This window comes from Antechinus flavipes, chromosome 5 (assembly GCF_016432865.1).
Source record: "Antechinus flavipes isolate AdamAnt ecotype Samford, QLD, Australia chromosome 5, AdamAnt_v2, whole genome shotgun sequence".
Classification (NCBI taxonomy): domain Eukaryota; kingdom Metazoa; phylum Chordata; class Mammalia; order Dasyuromorphia; family Dasyuridae; genus Antechinus; species Antechinus flavipes.
Window position 1 is genome coordinate 227541981 of NC_067402.1, and position 21967 is coordinate 227563947.

A 21967-nucleotide genomic window follows, 5' to 3' on the forward strand; every position below is an offset into this window, starting at 1 on the left:
GACCTTTGCTGTTCCTGGGGAGCCCCCTCCACCTGTGACCTTTGCTGTTCCTGGGGAGCCCCCTCCACCTGTGACCTTTGCTGTTCCTGGGGAGCCCCCTCCACCTGTGACCTTTGCTGTTCCTGGGGAGCCCCCTCCACCTGTGACCTTTGCTGTCCCTGGGAAGCCCCCTCCACCTTTGACCTTTGCTGCCCCTGGGCAGCCCCCTCCACCTGTGACCTTTGCTGTCCCTGGGGAGCCCCCTCCACCTGTGACCTTTGCTGTCCCTGGGGAGCCCCCTCCAATAGTGACCTTTGCTGTCCCTGGGGAGCCCCCTCCAATAGTGACCTTTGCTGTTCCCGGGGAGCCCCCTCCACCTGTGACCTTTGCTGTTCCTGGGGAGACCCCTCCACCTGTGACCTTTGCTGTCCCTGGGGAGCCCCCTCCACCTGTGACCTTTGCTGTCCCTGGGGAGCCCCCTCCACCTTTGACTTTTGCGGCCCCTGGGAAGCCCCCTCCACCTGTGACCTTTGCTGTCCCTGGGGAGCCCCCTCCACCTTTGACCTTTGCTGCCCCTGGGCAGCCCCCTCCACCTGTGACCTTTGCTGTCCCTGGGGAGCCCCCTCCACCTGTGACCTTTGCTGTCCCTGGGCAACCCCCTCCACCTCTGACCTTTGCTGTCCCTGGGGAGCCCCCTTCACCTTTGACCTTTGCTGCCCCTGGGAAGCCCCCTCCACCTGTGACCTTTGCTGTCCCTGGGCAGCCCCCTCCACCTCTGACCTTTGCTGTCCCTGGGGAGCCCCCTTCACCTTTGACCTTTGCTGCCCTGGGGAGCCCCCTCCACCTTTGACCTTTGCTGCCCTGGGGAGCCCCCCCTCCACCTGTAACCTTTGCTGTCCTGGGGAGCCCCCTCCAATAGTGACCTTTGCTGCCCCTGGGAAGCCCCCTCCACCTGTGACCTTTGCTGTCCCTGGGGAGCCCCCTCCACCTGTGACCTTTGCTGTCCCTGGGGAGCCCCCTCCAATAGTGACCTTTGCTGCCCCTGGGAAGCCCCCTCCACCTGTGACCTTTGCTGCCCCTGGGGAGCCCCCTCCACCTTTGACCTTTGCTGCCCCTGGGAAGCCCCCTCCACCTGTGACCTTTGCTGCCCCTGGGGAGCCCCCTCCACCTGTGACCTTTGCTATCCCTGGGGAGCCCCCTCCAATAGTGACCTTTGCTGTCCCTGGGGAGCCCCCTCCACCTGTGACCTTTGCTGTTCCTGGGGAGCCCTCCCCACCTTTGAACTTTGCTGTCCCTGGGGAGCCCCCTCCACCTGTGACCTTTGCTGTCCCTGGGGAGCCCCTTCCACCTTTGACCTTTGCTGTCCCTGGGGAGCCCCCTCCACCTGTGACCTTTGCTGTCCCTGGGGAGCCCCCTCCACCTGTGGCCTTTGCTGTTCCTGGGAAGCCCCCTCTACCTTTGACCTTTGCTGTCCCTGGGGAGCCCCTTCCACCTTTGACCTTTGCTGTCCCTGGGGAGCCCCCTCCACCTGTGACCTTTGCTGTCCCTGGGGAGCCCCCTCCACCTGTGACCTTTGCTGTCCCTGGGGAGCCCCCTCCACCTGTGGCCTTTGCTGTTTCTGGGGAGCCCCCTCCACCTGTGACCTTTGCTGTCCCTGGGGAGCCCCCTCCACCTTTGACCTTTGCTGCCCCTGGGGAGCCCCCTCCAATAGTGACCTTTGCTGTTCCTGGGGAGCCCCCTCCACCTTTGACCTTTGCTGCCCCTGGGGAGCCCCCTCCACCTTTGACCTTTGCTGCCCCTGGGGAGCCCCCTCCACCTTTGACCTTTGCTGCCCCTGGGGAGCCCCCTCCAATAGTGACCTTTGCTGTTCCTGGGGAGCCCCCTCCACCTTTGACCTTTGCTGCTCCTGGGGAGCCCCCTCCACCTGTGACCTTTGCTGCCCCTGGGGAGCCCCCTCCACCTGTGACCTTTGCTGCCCCTGGGGAGCCCCCTCCACCTTTGACCTTTGCTTTCCCTGGGGAGCCCCCTCCACCTGTGACCTTTGCTGTCCCTGGGGAGCCCCCTCCACCTGTGACCTTTGCTGCCCCTGGGGAGCCCCCTCCACCTTTGACCTTTGCTTTCCCTGGGGAGCCCCCTCCACCTGTGACCTTTGCTGTCCCTGGGAAGCCCCCTCCACCTTTGACCTTTGCTGTCCCTGGAAAGCCCCCTCCACCTTTGACCTTTGCTGCCCTGGGGAGCCCCCTCCACCTGTGACCTTTGCTGTCCCTGGGGAGCCCCCTCCACCTTGACCTTTGCTGCTCCTGGGGAGCCCCTCCACCTGTGACCTTTGCTGTCCCTGGGAAGCCCCCTCCACTTTGACCTTTGCTGCCCTGGGGAGCCCCCTCCACCTGTGACCTTTGCTGCCCTGGGGAGCCCCCTCCACCTGTGACCTTTGCTGTCCCTGGGGAGCCCCCTCACCTGTGACCTTTGCTGTCCCTGGGGAGCCCCCTCCACCTGTGACCTTTGCTGTCCCTGGGGAGCTCCCTCCACCTGTGACCTTTGCTGTCCCTGGGAAGCCCCCTCCACCTGTGACCTTTGCTGTCCCTGGGGAGCCCCCTCCACCTGTGACCTTTGCTGTCCCTGGGGAGCCCCCTCCAATAGTGACCTTTGCTGTCCCTGGGGAGCCCCCTCCACCTTTGACCTTTGCTGCCCCTGGAAGCCCCCTCCACCTGTGACCTTTGCTGCCCTGGGGAGCCCCCTCCACCTGTGACCTTTGCTGTCCCTGGGGAGCCCCCTCCACCTGTGACCTTTGCTGTCCCTGGGGAGCCCCCTCCACCTGTGACCTTTGCTGTCCCTGGGGAGCCCCCTCCACCTGTGACCTTTGCTGCCCTGGGGAGCCCCCTCCACCTGTGACCTTTGCTGTCCTGGGGAGCCCCCTCCAATAGTGACCTTTGCTGTCCCTGGGGAGCCCCCTCCACCTGTGACCTTTGCTGTCCCTGGGGAGCCCCCTCCAATAGTGACCTTTGCTGTCCCTGGGGAGCCCCCTCCACCTTTGACCTTTGCTGCCCCTGGGAAGCCCCCTCCACCTGTGACCTTTGCTGTCCTGGGGAGCCCCCTCCACCTGTGACCTTTGCTGTCCCTGGGGAGCCCCCTCCACCTGTGACCTTTGCTGTCCCTGGGGAGCCCCCTCCACCTGTGACCTTTGCTGCCCCTGGGGAGCCCCCTCCACCTGTGGCCTTTGCTGTTCCTGGGGAGCCCCCTCCAATAGTGACCTTTGCTGTCCCTGGGGAGCCCCCTCCACCTGTGACCTTTGCTGTCCCTGGGGAGCCCCCTCCACCTGTGACCTTTGCTGTCCCTGGGGAGCCCCCTCCACCTTTGACCTTTGCTGTCCCTGGGGAGCCCCCTCCACTGTGACCTTTGCTGTCCCTGGGGAGCTCCCTCCACCTGTGACCTTTGCTGTCCCTGGGGAGCCCCCTCCACCTGTGACCTTTGCTGTCCCTGGGGAGCCCCCTCCACCTGTGACCTTTGCTGTCCCTGGGGAGCCCCCTCCACCTGTGACCTTTGCTGTCCCTGGGAAGCCCCCTCCACCTGTGACCTTTGCTGTCCCTGGGGAGCCCCCTCCACCTGTGACCTTTGCTGCCCCTGGGGAGCCCCTCCACCTGTGACCTTTGCTGCCCCTGGGAAGCCCCCTCCACCTGTGACCTTTGCTGCCCCTGGGGAGCCCCCTAGTGACCTTTGCTGTTCCTGGGGAGCCCCCTCCAATAGTGACCTTTGCTGTCCCTGGGGAGCCCCCTCCAATAGTGACCTTTGCTGTCCCTGGGGAGCCCCCTCCACCTGTGACCTTTGCTGTCCCTGGGGAGCCCCCTCCACCTTTGACCTTTGCTGTCCCTGGGGAGCCCCCTCCACCTGTGACCTTTGCTGTCCCTGGGGAGCCCCCTCCACCTGTGACCTTTGCTGTCCCTGGGAAGCCCCCTCCACCTGTGGCCTTTGCTGTTCCTGGGGAGCCCCCTCCAATAGTGACCTTTGCTGTCCCTGGGGAGCCCCCTCCACCTTTGACCTTTGCTGTCCCTGGGGAGCCCCCTCCACCTTTGACCTTTGCTGTCCCTGGGGAGCCCCCTCCACCTGTGGCCTTTGCTGTCTCTGGGAAGCCCCTCAAACATGTGACCTTTGCTGCCCCTGAAGAGCCCCCCATATCTATATCCTTTGCTCCCCCTAGGGAGCCCCCCTTACCTGAGATCTTTGCTGCTCCTGGGGAGCCCACCACACCTATAACCCTTGCTGCCCCTGGGGAGCCCACAATACCTTTGGCTTTTGCTGCTCATAGGGAGCTCCCCACAGATATGACCTTTGTTGCTTCTAGGGAGCCCCCCTGCACCTGTGGCCTTTGCTACCCCTAGGGAGTCTCCCACGGCTGTGGCTTTTGCTTTCTCTAGAGAGCTCCCCACATATGTGACCTTTACTGCCCCTATGGAGCCTCCTATATCTGGGACCACTGTTCCCCTTAGGCAGCACCCCAAACGTGTGACCACTGCTGCCCCTAGGGAGCCCCCCGCACCTGTGACCTTTGCTGGCCCTGGAGAGCCCCCACCACCTGTGGCCTTTGCTGGCCCTGGAGAGCCCCCACCACCTGTGGCCTTTGCTGTCCCTGTGGAGCCCCTACCACCTGTGGCCTTTGCTGTCCCTGTGGAGCCCCCTCCACCTTTGGCCTTTGGTATCCCAAGGGTGCGCCCCATATCTATGTCTTTTGGTGTCCCTAAGGAGCGCCAAAGACATGTGACCCTTGCTGCCCCCAGCGAACCCCCCATATCTGTGCCTTATGGTGCCCCTGGGGAGCCCCCTCCACCTGTGACCTTTGCTGTCCCTGGGGAGCCCTCCCGACCTGTGACCTTTGCTGTTCCTGGGGAGCCCCCTCCACCTGTGACCTTTGCTGTTCCTGGGGAGCCCCCTCCACCTATGACCTTTGCTGTTCCTGGGGAGCCCCCTCCACCTGTGACCTTTGCTGTTCCTGGGGAGCCCCCTCCACCTGTGACTTTTGCTGTCCCTCAGGAGCCCCCTCCACCTGTGACCTTTGCTGTCCCTGGGGAGCCCCCTCCACCTGTGACTTTTGCTGTCCCTCAGGAGCCCCCTCCACCTGTGACCTTTGCTGTTCCTGGGGAGCCCCCTCCACCTGTGACTTTTGCTGTCCCTCAGGAGCCCTCCCCACATGTGGCCTTTGCTGCCCTTGGGGAATTCCCCCCACCTGTGGCTCCTGCTGGCCCTCGGGAACCTCTCACCCCTGTGGCTTTTGGTGTCCCTAGGGAGGCCCGCACACCTTTGGCTTTTGGTGCCCCTCGGGAGCCCAGTAGACGTGTGCCTTTTGCTGCCCCTAAGGAGTTCCCCCCACCTGTGGCTCCTGCTGGCCCTAGGGAGCCCCTCACAACTGTGGCTTTTGGTGCCCCTAGGGAGCTCCTCACAACTGTGGCTTTTGGTGCCCCTCGGGAGCCCAGTAGACGTGTGCCCTTTGCTGTCCCTAGAGAGTTCCCTACACCTGTGGCCCCTGCTGGCCCCAGGGAGCCCCTCACACCTGTGGCTTTTGGTGCCCCTCGGGAGCCCAGTAGACGTGTGCCCTTTGCTGTCCCTAGAGAGTTCCCTACACCTGTGGCCCCTGCTGGCCCCAGGGAGCCCCTCACACCTGTGGCTTTTGGTGCCCCTAGGGAGCTCCTCACAACTGTGGCTTTTGGTGTCCCTCGGGAGCTCAGTAGACGTGTGCCCTTTGCTGGCCCTAGGGAGCCTCTCACACCTGTGGCCCCTGCTGGCCCCAGGGAGCCCCTCACACCTGTGGCTTTTGGTGTCCCTAGGGAGCCCAGTAGACATGTGCCCTTTGCTGGCCCTAGGGAGCCCCTCACACCTGTGGCCCCTGTTGGCCCCAGGGAGCCCCTCACACCTGTGGCTTTTGGTGTCCCTAGGGAGCCCAGTAGACATGTGCCCTTTGCTGCCCCTAGGGAGGTCCCCACACCTGTGTCCCCTGCTGGCCCCAGGGAGCCCCTCACACCTGTGGCTTTTGGTGCCCCTCGGGAGCCCAGTAGACATGTGCCCTTTGCTGCCCCTAGGGAGTTCCCCACACCTGTGGCCCCTGCTGGCCCCAGGGAGCCCCTCACACCTGTGGCTTTTGGTGCCCCTCGGGAGCCCAGTAGACATGTGCCCTTTGCTGCCCCTAGGGAGTTCCCCACACCTGTGGCCCCTGCTGGCCCCAGGGAGCCCCTCACACCTGTGGCTTTTGGTGCCCCTAGGGAGTTCCCCCCACCTGTGGCTCCTGCTGGCCCTAGACTGCCCCTCATATCTCAGGCCCCAGAGGCCTATGTGTCCCAGTTCATTCCTTACCCTGGACAGAGACGAGTCTCACCTGGGCCACAGTTACTCAAGCCATCTGATAGTTTTAGGCAGCCCCTAACAACACAGCCACCTTCTGCCTTAGAGAAACTCAGCCCAGGTTTGGGTCCTCCTCCATCTCTGAAGCCATTTTTGGGTGGTCCTCCTTCTCCAAAATTTGAGATGCCACTGTTCCCTCCTACTTCTGGAAAGCCCCCAGGAATCTTGAAGAAAACTCAACCTTATACCCCGGAGGAAGAGATTGCGTACAAGGCCCTATCACCTCAACCATCTTTAGTTGCTGAATATTCTTTTCCTGTGGCTAAGTTTCCAAAGTCACCACCTCCACCTTCTGCTCAGTTTCTTCAAATATCACCGCTTGTGACTTCTGCCCACATACCACCCAAAGTCCATCTCCCTTCCATAGAGAGCAAACGCCCAACGTCACCCTCTCTTATAGTCGCTGGGAAATCCAAGATGATAGTGCCCCCTTCCTCTCCAAGAGATTTCTTTGTATCTGTTCCTCCCACTGAAGAAACTCGCTACTTTATTGATGTTGAGGGTCAAAGGAAGAACCTGGCAATCCTTAGCCAGGCAAAAGAAAGCTTTCAATTGCCCTTGAGGCTATATCATGCAGCTAAGGAACTCATAAATGAGACACATTATTTGAACCAAATCAGGCTGGGGTACCTGTTCCGCAAGTACAATGCCTATAGACTGATCCAGAGTGCCAGGTAGAGAGTGTATACATCTAGCTTCATTGATGATGGGAGGGAATCCTTCTTTAGAAGGGCAGAGAAGGGTTGAGGGTGGGAGACTAAGTTTGAAGAGCACAAGGAAATGTTAATTTTTTGAGAATTAAGAGATTCTGGGAGTTGGAACCAGTTGTTCTACCACTCCAGAATTTTGTCTGTTCCAAAAAAGGGAGATCATGATTACCTTTTATAATCTCAACTTCAAAAGATAGAGATTTTTAAAAAGGTAGGAATAGATCTCAATCATCTCAAACTTCTCTTTATTGATAGAATATGTAACCTGTATATTTCTAAGGGTGTATGTGTGTAAGTATGTGTGGTGGGATGGGGTAAGGTTGAAAAGAGTTACTGCTACCTCTGATAAGATGAGAGCTAGTTGAAATGAAATGAGGGGATAATATCTTGTTGAGAGGCAGAGTTAGTTAGTGTGCAGAATTAGAATCAGAAAACCCTGGCTTCAAAAACTCCCTCCAAACTCCCATTATATGATCAATGATAAAGACATTAACATCTCTTTAAGTTTCAATTTTCCTGTTTGTAAAAATGATAGGGTTGAATTAAGGTCCAATACTAGCTTTAAATCTCTGATCCTATGATTCTTTTTTTGAAATTAAAAAATCATTGGGAACATATCTTATGCTTACTATTCATCTGTATTGTTTCACTGTGAGCTACATACTTCCGCAAAAGATGCTGCTTATATGAGAAACTGGTTTTCTAGTTTAGTGGAAGTGTGAATATGACACCAGAGGAAGGAAGTTTTAAGAAAGAACTGGTGATAATCATAATTTCAAGTCGCGAGCAGAAAACATGGTCTCTCAGTACTAAGGTCAGTGATCTACCCTTCCAACATATCTAGCCCTTTTTGAAACTATAAAATGTCATATTCCTTTTCCTTATATCTTATTTTGCATCAAAATGCTTTATATATATATATATATATGTACATATATATATATATAGTTATAAGAGAGTCAGTTAACTTGATTTAATCACAGAATAGCATCACGTATGAGCATGTTACTGTGTTCTCTTTACAATGTGTGAATACTTTCTCTGATGGAATTGTCCATCATTGGACAATTAAGCACATTTTGGCAGGGCATTAAGTCCCTAGATTTTAGTTAATCAGAATTTGAGGGAGGGTAGGATCAGAAATGTTTTGTGGAGAATGCCTCTGTATAGGTATTTCTCTCTCCTGCCTTTCCACTCCCAATATCTAATTACTGCTGGATGCCATCAGTCATGCCCAGAAGGAAACTCCCCATCAACAAATAGTTCAATATGTTGTTCAAGAAAGCTTAAGGAATAATTGAAGGGGCAGCAACACATACTCCACATGGACAGACACAGAAGGACAGTCAACAGAGGAAAGGAGTAACTTGGAGGAATGCGGCCCATTGAAGCAGAGAAGAGAAGTGATCACAAAGAGGAAAAGAAATGTTTGATATCCAACTGAGCAACCCAACCAGAAAAGACCCTTCACCTAAAGGGGGCTGCTTGAGGATAGTCAGCCCCTGCAATACCAGGAGTTTTGAATTGCTTTTGAAGATATGACCAACACATTGTATTCAGTTTAAACTCATTCTTCCCATGGATATCAAGATATTTGTGGAAGAACACATCATAGATTTATGGAGGGAATTTTTTTTTGTTTGTTTTTAGAGTTTAAGTACTATTTTATTTTTCCCCCAGTTACATGTAAGAGAAATTTTAGCATTTATTTTTACAAAGTTTTGATCTCCAAATTTTTCCCTCTTCTTTTCCCTTATTCCAAAGATGGCAGGCAGTTTTGGTATAGTTTACACATGTGCTATGTAGGGCATATTTCCATGTCAGTCACATTTGTGAAGGAAGAAATAGGTGAAAAATAAACTATAAGAATAAAATGAAAAAAAAAAGCTTTAATTCACATTCAGAGTCCCTCAATTCTTTATCTGGATATGGATGGCATTTTTCTAGAGTCCTTTGTACTTACCTTGGATCATTGTATTGCTAAGAAAGGCTGATTGTTGATCATCACACAACATTGCTGATGCTGTGTATGGTGTTTTCCTAGTTCTGTTTATTTTACTACGCATCAGTTCGTACAAAGGAATATTTTGTAGTTATTATTCTTGTTATGATTCTTATCGTAACATCTTGGCAAATATCTGCTAAGCTAATTATATCTTATTCAAATGTTTCAGTCTGTCCAACTCTTCTTGACCCAATTTAGGGTTTTTATTGACAAAGATTTTGGAGTAGTTTGCCATTTTTTCTTCTAGCTCATTTTACAAATGAAGAAACTGAGATAAATATGGTTAAGTGATTTGTCCAGGCCACACAGCTAGTAAGGGTCTGAATCTATATTTGGACTCAAGAAATTGAGTCTTCTTGATTCCAGACTCATTTCTCTTAATCAACTTAATTGCCCCCAAAATTTGTCTACTTACTGTTATGAATAACTATAACCTCAATTGATAATAGTTATACAATATAATTATAATTAAACTATAATTTATAATATAAATATAAAATTTATTATGTTAGACTCACAGATTTACTCCTAGAATCTGAGGTTGTTAACAAACTTTAGGAACTGAGCTTTAGATTCCAAGTATGAATAGGAGTTATGGTTATTTCATCCAGGATGCACTCTGCATTTTCAGTGACCCATTATGGAAAAATATTCTCCATACTCTCCTCCTTGAATATCCTAATAGGGATCTAAATCTTTATTTCAGATTAATTGGATAATCAGTTTTTCAGGATGTTTCCTTTTACCAAGTCAGACCAGTTCCTTTTGGATGACTTATGCGTGTTTGAATGTTTATATACTAATATCTGTTATATTATATTGTGATTATGGAAACTGACATCAACAGTATGAATGTTGCATCCCTAAAATATTGGAACTTAGCAGTTTATTCATGCTCACTTAAAAAAAATTCAACTTTTAAGCAGCCCTAGACTTCTTGACTTAACTCTGACATAAGTCCACATAGCTTTTTTGTCATCCTTTATGAGCTGCAGATTCATAATATAAGATTTGTGTATTAGCCTAGAAATTTAGAGTAAGCAACTATAACTATTGATCATTTTTAAAGAATCCCACATCTCTTTGGGACTTGTAAGTTTTTTTGGTTTGTTTTTTTAATGTTAGTGCCTTCTTGTCTTAATGAGGTGTGAATTCAGACTGTCAGTTGAATTCTCTGTATGTTTTCGGGATTCCTGAAGAAACTTGGGGTTCCTTGGGTGACAAGGAAGCCAAAAAAGGACCCCAAAGAATTTCCATCTCCCCCTACTCCATCCCATTAAACTTGATTTATGTGTGTCAGTCCAGAGCAGAGAAACTCCTTAATAAGAAAAGCTTAGGACAAGCACCTTAGACCCCACATTAGTTTCCCTTAGACCCAATACCATTTTATTGTAGCACATGGTACAGGCACAGAACAATAGGGTCTACTAGTTAAAGAGGATGAGAGCCTCAAAGCCTTTGGGCTCGGCTTCTCACTTTAAGGAGTTGTTTAAGGACAGTTGTCAGGTGTCAGATGCCAGTAGGAAGGGAGTGCTCCTCATATTCCAGGAGTGTTGTAGAGACTAAGATTGTTTCCCTTTTCTTTTTTCTTTGTTGTCTTTATATTGAAGAAAGCCTTTGCAAGAACCAAGACAAATTGTAGCAAATGAGAACTATATAAGATAGTATCAGTTTGTTAAAATCATACAGTCCTTAATTGAGGAATGAGTGTAATTTTTAGGCTTGCTAGTTATTATAGGCCTTTATCTTTGTGTAATTATCTGTTTCTGAGGTGCTGGTGAAACTGTGTTCCTTGAACTTTGCCAAAAAGCATTCCACTGGATTTTTGGGGATAAGCAAATGTTTAAATTGCCAAGATAGTATAAAGAAGGATGGTCAGTATATAATCACACATGTTGAAATTTTAATGTTTTAACAAGTTATGCCATTCTGTTATCTCTTTATGATATTTACATTGGACAAGCAAAAATTAGATATTCCTTTTCATGGCTTTAAATTACTAGATGTTTTGGATAGCTGATCAGAATTTGAGGAATAACAAGATCATATAAGAATATCTCCAAAATGACCATACCATGGCATCCAGTAGCAATTTTCCTAGAGGAAGATAGCCTACCCAAGAGTTCTTGAATTCTGCAGTTCAAAAGGGTACAATTAAGAGAGCAAAGATACTTATTCCAGATGGACACAGATAAAGGAAGACAGTCAGTGGGGGAAAGGAACAGCTTTGAGGAATGAGACCCCTGGAATTAGAGAAGATACAGAAAGAAGAAAATCTTTGGCATCCAGCTTAGCAACCAACCAGAAAAGACACTTTACTTAAAGGGAACTATCCAAAGTCCATAAAAAAGGACATCCAAGTCCTATATTACCTGGAGTTTTGAGTTGTCTTTGGCACATGGACATTTTACACATGTGCTTCATTATTATTGTCGTCTTCATTTAAGCCCATTCTTTCCATGATTGCTGTATATTTGTGGAAAAGCATAACACAAATTTATGTTTTGTAGTTACCATGCTGTATGACTCTGAGCAAGTCACTTAATCTTGTTTGCCTCAGTTTTCTCAAGATTCTCAGTAATCTTGTTTTTCTCAGTTTTTCTGTAACGTGAGCTGGAGAAGAAAATGGCAAAAACACTCCAGTATCTTCAGCATATTGTGAAGAGTTGAGATGACTGAAAAATAATTGAATTTATACATTCTTACCATAATATTTTAAATATCTTGGCCAAGAGCTACTTATTTCTATTGGTTGACAGTTAATGGGCACTTAATGTTTTTAATGGGCTGATTGTTAATGGTGAGGACTTGCAAGTTGTAGTTTAAAGAGTACAGTTCCACCAGGAATACTGGAACCCTGGAACCTGAGATATCATTTACCTGCTGGAATAAAATCACCCTCAAATCCAAGGTTTTTATAGGGGAAATATCCTTGAGAGAGTTCCACATTTAAAAATAGGTTTTATTGATGCCTTTTGTCTTTATGTTAGAGTTATTATATCCTACTCTTGTGACTTTGAATAATTTGCATAACCTCTATGAGCCTCAGTTTCCTCATGTAAAATGAAGCTAATACTTGTTCCATCTACCTCACAGGTAGATAGATGATGTAAGGAGCAAAACACTATAGAAACTTTAAAATGCCATAGAAATGTGAATTATTGTGATTTCTTTATGGTTTGTAAAGCACTTTATGGCTTTATACATATTATCTCATTTTATTCTCATATCAACTCTAGGAGATAGGTGCTATTATGCCTATTTTACAGATGAGAAAACTAAAGCAGATAGAGGTCAAGTGATTTGCCTAGGTTCACACAAATAATGTGTCAGGCCAGATTTGTGTTTTTTTTAAATTTAAAAAAATGAATAACATATTAAAATATAATTATAAATAAAATAAAGATGTATATATAATAACATATATATATAGTTTTTCCATTGACATGTAAAACAATTTTTGTGCATTTGTTTTTAAAAGTTTGACTTCCAGATTCTCTTCTTCCTCCCTCTGCACTCCTCCCTATTGAGAAGGCACATAGAAGTTATGCAAAACATTTCTATAAAAGTCATGTTGTGAAAGAAAACATAGATCTCTACATCCCTCCCACCAAAAAACCTTAAGAAAAATAAATTTTTTTAAAAAGGTATACTTCAATATGTATTCAGACACAATCAGTTTTTTTTCTGGGCACGGATAGCATTTTTCATCATAAGTCCTTCAGAGTAGTCCTGGTTCATTGTATTGGTGAGAATAGCAAAGTCATTCACGTCAGATCATCCCACAACATTGCTAATACTTTGTACACAGTACATTTTACTTTGCATGAACTCATGGAAGACTTACCAGGTTTTCCTGAGGGTATCCTGCTCATCATTTCTTATAGAACAACTGTATTCTATCATAATCCCCAGTTGATGGGCATCCCCTCAATTTCCAATTCTTTGCCCTGAGAAAAGTTGCTGTAAACATTTCTGTACATATAAGCCCTTTTCTTTCTTTCTTTTTTTAAATCTCTTTTGGGATTCTTGTCAGATCAGACTTGAACTTGGGTTTTTCCAACTCTAAATCCAGCACTCTGCTGACTATATTACTGAGGACTATTGTGATTAATGTGTTTTATAAACCTTTGAATACTCTGGAAATAGAACTGATAACTCCTAATGGCTTAGAGGTAAATCTTCAAGGCAATGCCAGTGGAGAACAAGCTCCATTAGACTCTACCAAACTAGGAAGGATTAGAGATAATGTCTGACTTCTAGTAGACTGTCCTGTAATGTTCTTCTCTAAAGTGTAATGTTCTGTGGGAGCAGGTTTCTTGTTGGGGGGCAGCTTCTGAGAGAAGCCTTCCTTTCAGTTCAGTGTAATAACCCCGAATGCAGCCAGGAATTAAAGTCCAAATATTTCTTTTTTTTTTTTTTAAATAACTTTTTATTGATAGAACTCATGCCAGGGTAATTTTTTACAACATTATCCCTTGCATTCACTTCTGTTCCAATTTTTCCCCTCCCTCCCTCCACCCCCTCCCCCAGATAGCAAGCAATCCTTTACATGTTGAATAGGTTACAGTATATCCTGGATACAATATACGTGTGCAGAACCAAACAGTTTTCTTGTTGCACAGAGAGAATTGAATTCAGAAGGTATAAATAATCTGGGAAGAAAAACAAAAATGCAAGCAGTTTATATTCATCTCCCAGTGTTCTTTCTTTGGGTGTAGCTGCTTCTGCCCATCTTTGATCAATTGAAACTGAATTAGCTCTCTTTATCGAAGAGATCCACTTCCATCAGAATACATCCTCAAACAGTATCATTGTTGAGGTATATAATGATCTCCTGGTTCTGCTCATTTCACTTAGCATCAGTTCATGTAAGTCTCGCCAGTCCTCTCTGTATTCACCCTGCTGGTCATTCCTTACAGAACAATAATATTCCATAACATTCATATACCACAATTTACTCAACCATTCTCTAATTGATGGGCATCCATTCATTTTCCAGTTTCTAGCCACTACAAACACGGCTACCGCGAACATTTTGGCACATACAGGTCCCTTTCCCTTCTTTAGTATCTCTTTGGGGTATAAGCCCAGTAGAAACACTGCTGGATCAAAGGGTATGCACAGTTTGATAACTTTTTGAGCATAGTTCCAAATTGCTCTTTAGAATGGCTGGATGTGTTCACAATTCCACCAACAATGTATCAGTGTCCCTGTTTTCCCACATCCCCTCCAACATTCCACATTATCTTTCCCTGTCACTCTAGCCAATCTGACAAGTGTTAAGACAGAGTTGTCTTAATTTGCATTTCTCTGATTAATAATGATTTGGAGCATATTTTCATATGTCTATAAATAGTTTCAGTTTCTTCATCTGAGAATTGTCTGTTCATATCCTTTGACCATTTATCAATTGGAGAATGGTTTGATTTCTTATAGATTAGAGTCAATTCTATATATTTTGGAAATGAGGCCTTTATCAGAACCTTTGATTGTAAAAACGTTTTCCCAGTTTATTGTTTCCCTTCTAATCTTGTCTGCATTTGTTTTGTTTGTACAAAAACTTTTCAATTTGATATAATCAAAATTTTCTATTTTGTGGTCAATAGTGATCTCTAGCTCTTCTTTGGTCATAAATTCCTCCCTCTTCCACAGGTCTGAGAGGTAAACTATCCTATGCTCTTCCAATTTATTTATAATCTCATTCTTTATACCTGGGTCATGAACCCATTTTGACCTTATCTTGGTGTACGGTGTTAAGTGTGAGTCAATAACTAGTTTCTGCCATACTAATTTCCAATTTTCCCAGCAATTTTTGTCAAATAGTGCATTCTTATCCCAGAAACTGGGGTCTTTGGGTTTGTCAAACACTATATTATTAAAGTTATTGGCTGTTTTGTCCTTTGAACCTAACCTATTCCATTGATCAACTAGTCTATTTCTTAGCCAATACCAGATGGTTTTAGTAACTGCTGCTTTATAATATAATTTTAGATCTGGTACAGCTAGGCCACCTTCATTTGATTTTTTTTTCATTAATTCCCTTGAAATTCTTGACCTTTTGTTTTTCCATATGAACTTTGTTGTTATTTTTTCTAGTTCATCAAAGTAGTTTTTTGGGAGTCTGATTGGTATAGTGCTAAATAAATAGATTAATTTAGGTAGTATTGTCATCTTTATTATATTTGCTTGCCCAATCCAAGAGCATTTAATATTTTTCCAGTTGGTTAGATCAGACTTAATTTGTGTGGAAAGTGTTTTGTAGTTTTGCTCATAAAGTTTCTGATTTTCCCTTGGCAGATAGATTCCTAAATATTTTATACAATCAGTAATTACTTTAAATGGAATTTCTTTTTGTAACTCTAACTGTTGGGTTTTGTTAGTGATATATAAGAATGCTGATGACTTATGTGGGTTTATTTTATACCCTGCAACTTTGCTGAAGGTGTGGATTGTTTCTAATAACTTTTTAGTAGAGTCTCTGGGGTTCTCTAAGTATACCATCACATCATCAGCAAAGAGTGATAATTTGGTTTCCTCATTACCTATTCTTATTCCTTTAATCTCTTTCTCAATTCTTATTGCCAAAGCTAGCATTTCTAATACAATATTAAATAGTAATGGTGATAGTGGACAACCTTGTTTCACTCCTGATCTTAATGGGAATGGTTGTAGTTTATCCCCGTTACATATGATGCTTACTGTTGGTTTTAAATAGATGCTACTGATTATTGTAAGGAAAAGTCCATTTATTCCTATACTCTCAAGAGTTTTTAATAGGAATGGATGTTGGATTTTATCAAATGCTTTTTCTGCATCTATTGAGATAATCATATGGTTTTTGTTAATTTGATTATTAATATGGCCAATTATACTGATAGTTTTCCTAATATTGAACCAGCCCTGCATTCCTGGTATAAATCCTACTTGATTGTGGTGTATTATCCTGGGGATAATTTTCTGTAGTCTTTTTGCTAATATCTTATTTAAGTTTTTAGCATCAATATTCATTAGGGAGATTGGTCTATAATTTTCTTTCTCTGTTTTCAACCTACTTGGTTTAGGTATCAGTCCCATGTCTGTGTCATAAAAGGAATTTGGTAGGACTCCTTCATTCCCTATTTTTTCAAATAGTTTATAAAGCATTGGGGCTAATTGTTCTTTGAATGTTTGGTAGAATTCACATGTAAATCCATCTGGTCCTGGGGATTTTTTTTTAGGGAGCTGATTAATAGCTTGTTCTAGTTCTTTTTCTGAAATGGGACTATTTAAGCAATTTACTTCCTCCTCTGATAATCTGGGAAGCCTATATTTTTGGAGGTAGTCATCCATTTTACTTAGGTTATCAAATTTATTGGCATAAAGTTGGGCAAAGTAACCCCTTATTATTTCTTTAATTTCCTCTTCATCAGTGGAAAGTTCTTCTTTTTCATTTTTAAGACTGCTAATTTGATTTGCCTCTCTCCTTTTTCTAATCAGATTTACCAAAGGTTTATCTATTTTATTGTTTTTTTTCATAAAACCAACTCTTAGTTTTATTTATTAGTTCAATAGTATTTTTACTTTCTATATTATTAATTTCTCCTTTTAATTTTAGAATTTCAAGTTTAGTAATTGATTGGGGGGTTTTAATTTGGTCTTTTTCTAACTTTTTAAGTTGCAGGCCCAATTCATTGATCTTCTCTTTTTCTATTTTATTCAAGTAAGCCTCTAAGGATATAAAATTTCCCCTTATTACTGCTTTGGCTGCATCCCATAAATTTTGATATATGTCTCACTGTTGTCATTATCTTGAGTGAAATTATTAATTGTGTCTATAATTTGCTGTTTCACCCAATCATTCTTTAAGATGAGATTATTTAGTTTCCAATTACTTTTTGGTCTATTTACACCCAACTTTTTGTTGAACGTAGTTTTTATTGCATTGTGATCTGAAAAGAAAGCATTTACTATTTCTGCCTTCCTGCATTTAATTTTGAGGTCTTTATGTCCTAATATATGGTCAATTTTTGTGTAGGTTCCATGAACTGCTGAGAAGAAAGTATACTCCTTTCTGTCACCATTCAGTTTTCTCCAGAGATCTATCATACCTAATTTTTCTAATATTCTATTTACCTCTTTAATTTGTTTCTTATTTGTTTTGTGATTTGATTTATCTAAATCTGAGAGTGCAAGGTTGAGATCTCCCACTATTATAGTTTTGCTGTCTATTTCTTCTCGCAACTCTCTTAACTTCTCTTTAAGGAAGTTAGATGTTATACCACTTGGTGCATATATGTTTAATACTGATATTGCTTCATTGTCTATAGTATCCTTAAGCAAGATATAGTTTCCTTCCTTATCTCTTTTAATTAGATCAATCTTTGCTTTTGCTTGATCTGAGATAAGGATGGCTACCCCTGCTTTTTTGATTTTACCTGAAGCATAATAGATTCTACTCCAGCCTTTTACCTTTACTCTATATGTATCTCCCTGTTTTAAATGTGTTTCCTGTAAACAACAGATTGTAGGGTTCTGACTTTTGATCCAGTCTGCTATCTGCCTCCTCTTTATGGGAGAGTTCATCCCATTCACATTTACGGTTAAAATAACCAAATCTCTATTTCCTGCCATCCTAATATCCCCAGATTATACTTTTCTTTTTCTTCCCCTCCTTCCCTTCTTCCCTAGTATTAAACTTATTGGCCCCACTATTGGCTCTCCCTCTTTGGTATTCCTCCCTCCTCCCTTTGAATCCCTTCCCCTTTCTTGTACCCTTCCCTTATTACCCTTTTTTCTTCTCCCTTTTCCTCTCCCACTTTTTAATGAAGTGAGAGAAGAATCTCTGTAAAACAAAATGTAAATTGTTTCCTCTTTGAGCCAACTCTGATGAGAGTAGGATTCACACAATGTTCCTCCCCCTCTCTAAGTTCCCTCATTTATAATAGGTTTCCTTTGCCTCACTCTCACATATAGTTTCCCTCTTTTTATCTCCCCTCTTCCCTTTTTCTGACACTATCCCCTTTCCATTTCTACTTCCTTTTTTTATGTTATATCAGTAAAATCAAATTATACATATGGTTTTTATGTATATCCCCAACAGAAATACAGTTCTCAAGAGTTCCTTTTACTTTTTTCTACTTCTCTTGATTCCTGTTGTTGGAGATCAAATTTTTTGTTTAAGTCTGGTTTTTTTCTTAGAAACAGATGGAATTCCTCTATTTCATTAAATGTCCATCTTCTTCTGTGGAAAAAAATATTCAGCTTAGCTGGGTAGTTTATTCTTGGCTGCATTCCAAGTTCTTTTGCCTTTCGGAATATCGGATTCCAGGCCCTTCGATCCTTTAATGTTGAGGCAGCCAGATCTCGTGTGACCCTTATTGTGGCATCTCAGTATTTGAACTGTTTTTTCCTGGCTGCTTGTAAAATTTTTTCTTTAGTCTGAAAATTCTGAAGTTTGGCCACAATATTCCTCGGAGTCTTTATTTTAGGGTCTTTTTCAGAAGGTGTTTGATGAATTCTTTCAACGCCTATTTTCCCTTCTGGTTCTATTACTTCTGGGCAGTTCTCTTTGATGATTTCCTGTAAAATAGTATCTAGGCTCTTTGTTTCATCATAATTTTCTGGTAGTCCGATGATACTCAGGTTATCTCTCCTAGATCTATTTTCCAGGTCTGTTTTTTTTTCCAAGTAAATATTTGACATTTTTTTCCAATCTTTCATTTTTTTGGTTTTGCTTGACTGATTCTTGATGTCTCAATGAATCAGTCATTTCTATTTGTTCAGTTCTGATTTTTAGTGAGTTATTTTCTTCATTAGCTTTTTTAACTTCTTTTTGTATATGTCCAATTGAGTTGTTTTGCTCTATGGAATTTTTTTCCATTTCACTAATTTTTTTTTTTTTTTTTTTAGTGAGTTATTTTCTTTTTCCAATTCGCAAACTCTGTTTCCCTGCACTTCTTGGGAGTTTTTTACCTTTTCTAATTCACCTTTCAGGAAGTTGTTTTCTTTTTCCACTTTATCAAATTTTTCTTTTAGTGAGTTATGTGTCTTTCCCCATTTCTCTTCTAGCTCTCTTTTAAGGTTTTTAATAATCTCTTCTAGGAGAGCCTTTTGTATTGGAGACCAACAATCATCTGGAGACTGTCTGCTATTAGTGTCTTCAGGGTTGAAAAGCTGTTCTCTTTCTATGTAGAAACTATCAATTGTTCTTTTGATTTTTTTACTCATTTTGTTAAAGCCTGTAAGGTCTGCCTTCAGAGCCAGGAGGTTACCAGCTTCCTCTGCAGAGCAGTGAAAGGTATATGGACGGAGTAGCTATCCTGCCAACCAGCTACAAAAAGCAGTGTGAGGTACTGGAGTGCTCTGGGAAAGAGTTCCCCACTGGAAAGTAACTCAGGCCTGGAGGACCGGCTGGGAAAGTGCCCTTCAAAAAACCTCGGCTGTGAGAGATAACAACTGCCCTGGGGCTAGATGCTGAGCAGTGAGAGTTTCACTTCCCAAGCCAAATCCTGCCCTGGGGCTGTGGGTGTTAGCAGTTGAGCAGTGAATGGATTTGCAGGGACCGGAATTGTCTGCCTGAGAAGCTCAGTCAGCTGGGGAGGTTCTATTGCCCCAGGCCGAGCCCCCCACTCTGCCGATCAGAGGCTGCCCAGGCAGTGCCCCCCTGCCGTGCAGATATATAGCTGCCTCCGCAAAAGCCCCGAACTGCGGGATGTGGCCGCAGGGCTGCTGTAAAGCCTGCCTGAGTCACTTCCGGGTTTGAGGGGTTACAGCCAGATCTCATTAGTTTCTGGCGTTTTTTAGAGGACCCTCTGTTTTAGGCTTTAATTTCTCTGCCAGTTTACTGCTTTGTAATCAAGGCGGAGCGGTTAGCCTATAGCAGCATCCTCTCCATAACTTCTCTAGCCACAGAAATCACCCCCGCCCCTGGTCTGCTCAGGATGCTAGCCTCTCGCTGCCTGTGCTAGTCTGTTCCTGGCCCCTCAGGACAAACCTTTCCTGGCGATCTTCTGGATCAGCTGTTAAGTTGTAGTGCTTCTTATCTTCATGAATTTAAGTAGTGAAGAGTTATTTTTGAGGCTGGATTAAATAGTTGGTTATGAGGGGAATGAGAGGAGCTTAGAGAGTCGTGTGTACCTGCTCCGCCATCTTGGCTCCGCCCCCAAGTCCAAATCTTTCACTTGGGTCTTGGCTAGTTTTTCTTGGAGGCCTTCTGTAATTTTGGTTCCGAGAGTTTAAACTGCCTTCTCTGGCTTGTGAATCTCCTCGACTGAATCCTGGCTGAGGTTCTGAGATTCTAGTGGGCTTCTGTTCTAGTGGGCTTGTCTTCTAGTGGGCTTGTCCTCTAGTGGGTTTGTCCTCTAGAGGGCTTGTCCTTTAGTGGGCTTGTCCTTCCTGGCCCTGAGACCTCCTCCTTATATATCCCACACTGAGTGGGAACACCAATTATTATATCACTAGGAAACTATTATTTGTTGTAGGATTAAATCAATGCTAAACTTAGATATAACCATTGTCTCCTCAATTCCACTTAGTACTTTGTTTGAAATTCTGGACTATAACATCTCCTTGTAGGATTAGATCAACCATGCTAAATTAGATAATTATTGCTCTATCAATTCCATTGTCTTAGCACCTTGTAAGAATCCTAACATCTCCTGCTTTCTTTTGCTTTAGAACATAGGTGATCGTGACCTCCCTGACTTCTCAAGGAGGTAAGAATCCCAAAAAAGGAGGTGATGAAGCCTTCACTAACTACTCAAAAAAAGGAGTGAAAACACCATCAAAAGAGGTGATCACGCCCTCCCTGACATCTCAGGAAGGGAGATGGAAACACCAGAGGAAATGGGAAATCAAATCAGATTAGTGGGTTTCTGAAGGGGCTCACTCTTAAAACAGGTATACATAAATCCATCAATATGGGAGGTGTTACACATAATTACATAGATTACATAAGCACATAGCAATATAATACAGGCTAGTAGTGATGTAACAAATAACATGAATCAACACGAGGATTTATACATGTTCATAAGTCCTAGAAATAGTCCAAAAGGAATCTATTGTCCATTACTTCATGTGCCAGGAATCCAATAATTCCTGCAAGTTTTGAAGTCCTGCAACAGTCTTATCTTGTGTTAGGGAATCCAATGATTCCTGCAGATTTTGTTCTTAGATCTTCTCCTTTGTTTCGAGGTTTTTCTCTTTTTCTGTCTCTCTCTGATGGACAAGGTGAATATGGCTTGTTGGCACCCATCTGATTCCTTCTCCATCTGTAGAGATACAAACAATCCCTCTCCCCCAAGCAGTTAACCTTATCTAGTCCCTTCTATTTACAACTTGCTAAATCTCTCCTCATCATCTGCAAATTACATTGGAGCTGCTCCCAGTGGACACTGCCCTTCTGTTGGGTTAAAAAGCCTGTATTGTCCCCAATTGTGATCCCTTTCTCCTATTGGATTGCTTTTCTTCTGGTTGATCATGTAATCCCTTTCTGCTATCTGATTGCTTTTCAGCTGATTGATCACATCAGAGTCCTGACCTTCTAAAGACTCTCTGGGTGTAAACTCAGCTGCCATCATGCCCACCTATCTTTTGTATGATATCTTGGAGCTGGGCCCTGCCTCTCATTTCCCTGGGTCAATCTACATTCTGAGGCCCAGTGGAAGACCATGTGGCATTTTGGACATGGGGTTTTGGGTTTTATTTTCTCACCCTGTCCTCTCTATCTCCATATCTACACTGAACTCTCAGGTGTCCTATTTTTCCACAATTTTTCGACAATTTTCTCTAGAAATCCCTTACCAAGAGGGACCCTGTTTTCCCATCTTCAACATAGTCTGGGTATAATAAGCATTTGTGCCAACTGTAGCACAACGTCTTATGATCTCCTCTAAAGGAACAT

The 21967-nt window shown here is 44.6% G+C and overlaps 1 protein-coding gene across 1 annotated transcript in view; it reads left to right on the plus strand.

The window, feature by feature from the left end:
* Nucleotides 1-21967, plus strand: part of FAM186A (family with sequence similarity 186 member A) — a 210748-nt gene that overhangs the window by 88769 nt on the left and 100012 nt on the right. The window contains exons 7-13 of the mRNA XM_051962468.1: nt 131-250; nt 455-812; nt 1007-1149; nt 1210-1365; nt 1570-1905; nt 2074-2215; nt 4319-7040. Coding sequence (XP_051818428.1) covers nt 131-250; nt 455-812; nt 1007-1149; nt 1210-1365; nt 1570-1905; nt 2074-2215; nt 4319-7040 — 3977 coding nt within the window. The remainder of the gene's footprint in view (nt 1-130; nt 251-454; nt 813-1006; nt 1150-1209; nt 1366-1569; nt 1906-2073; nt 2216-4318; nt 7041-21967) is intronic.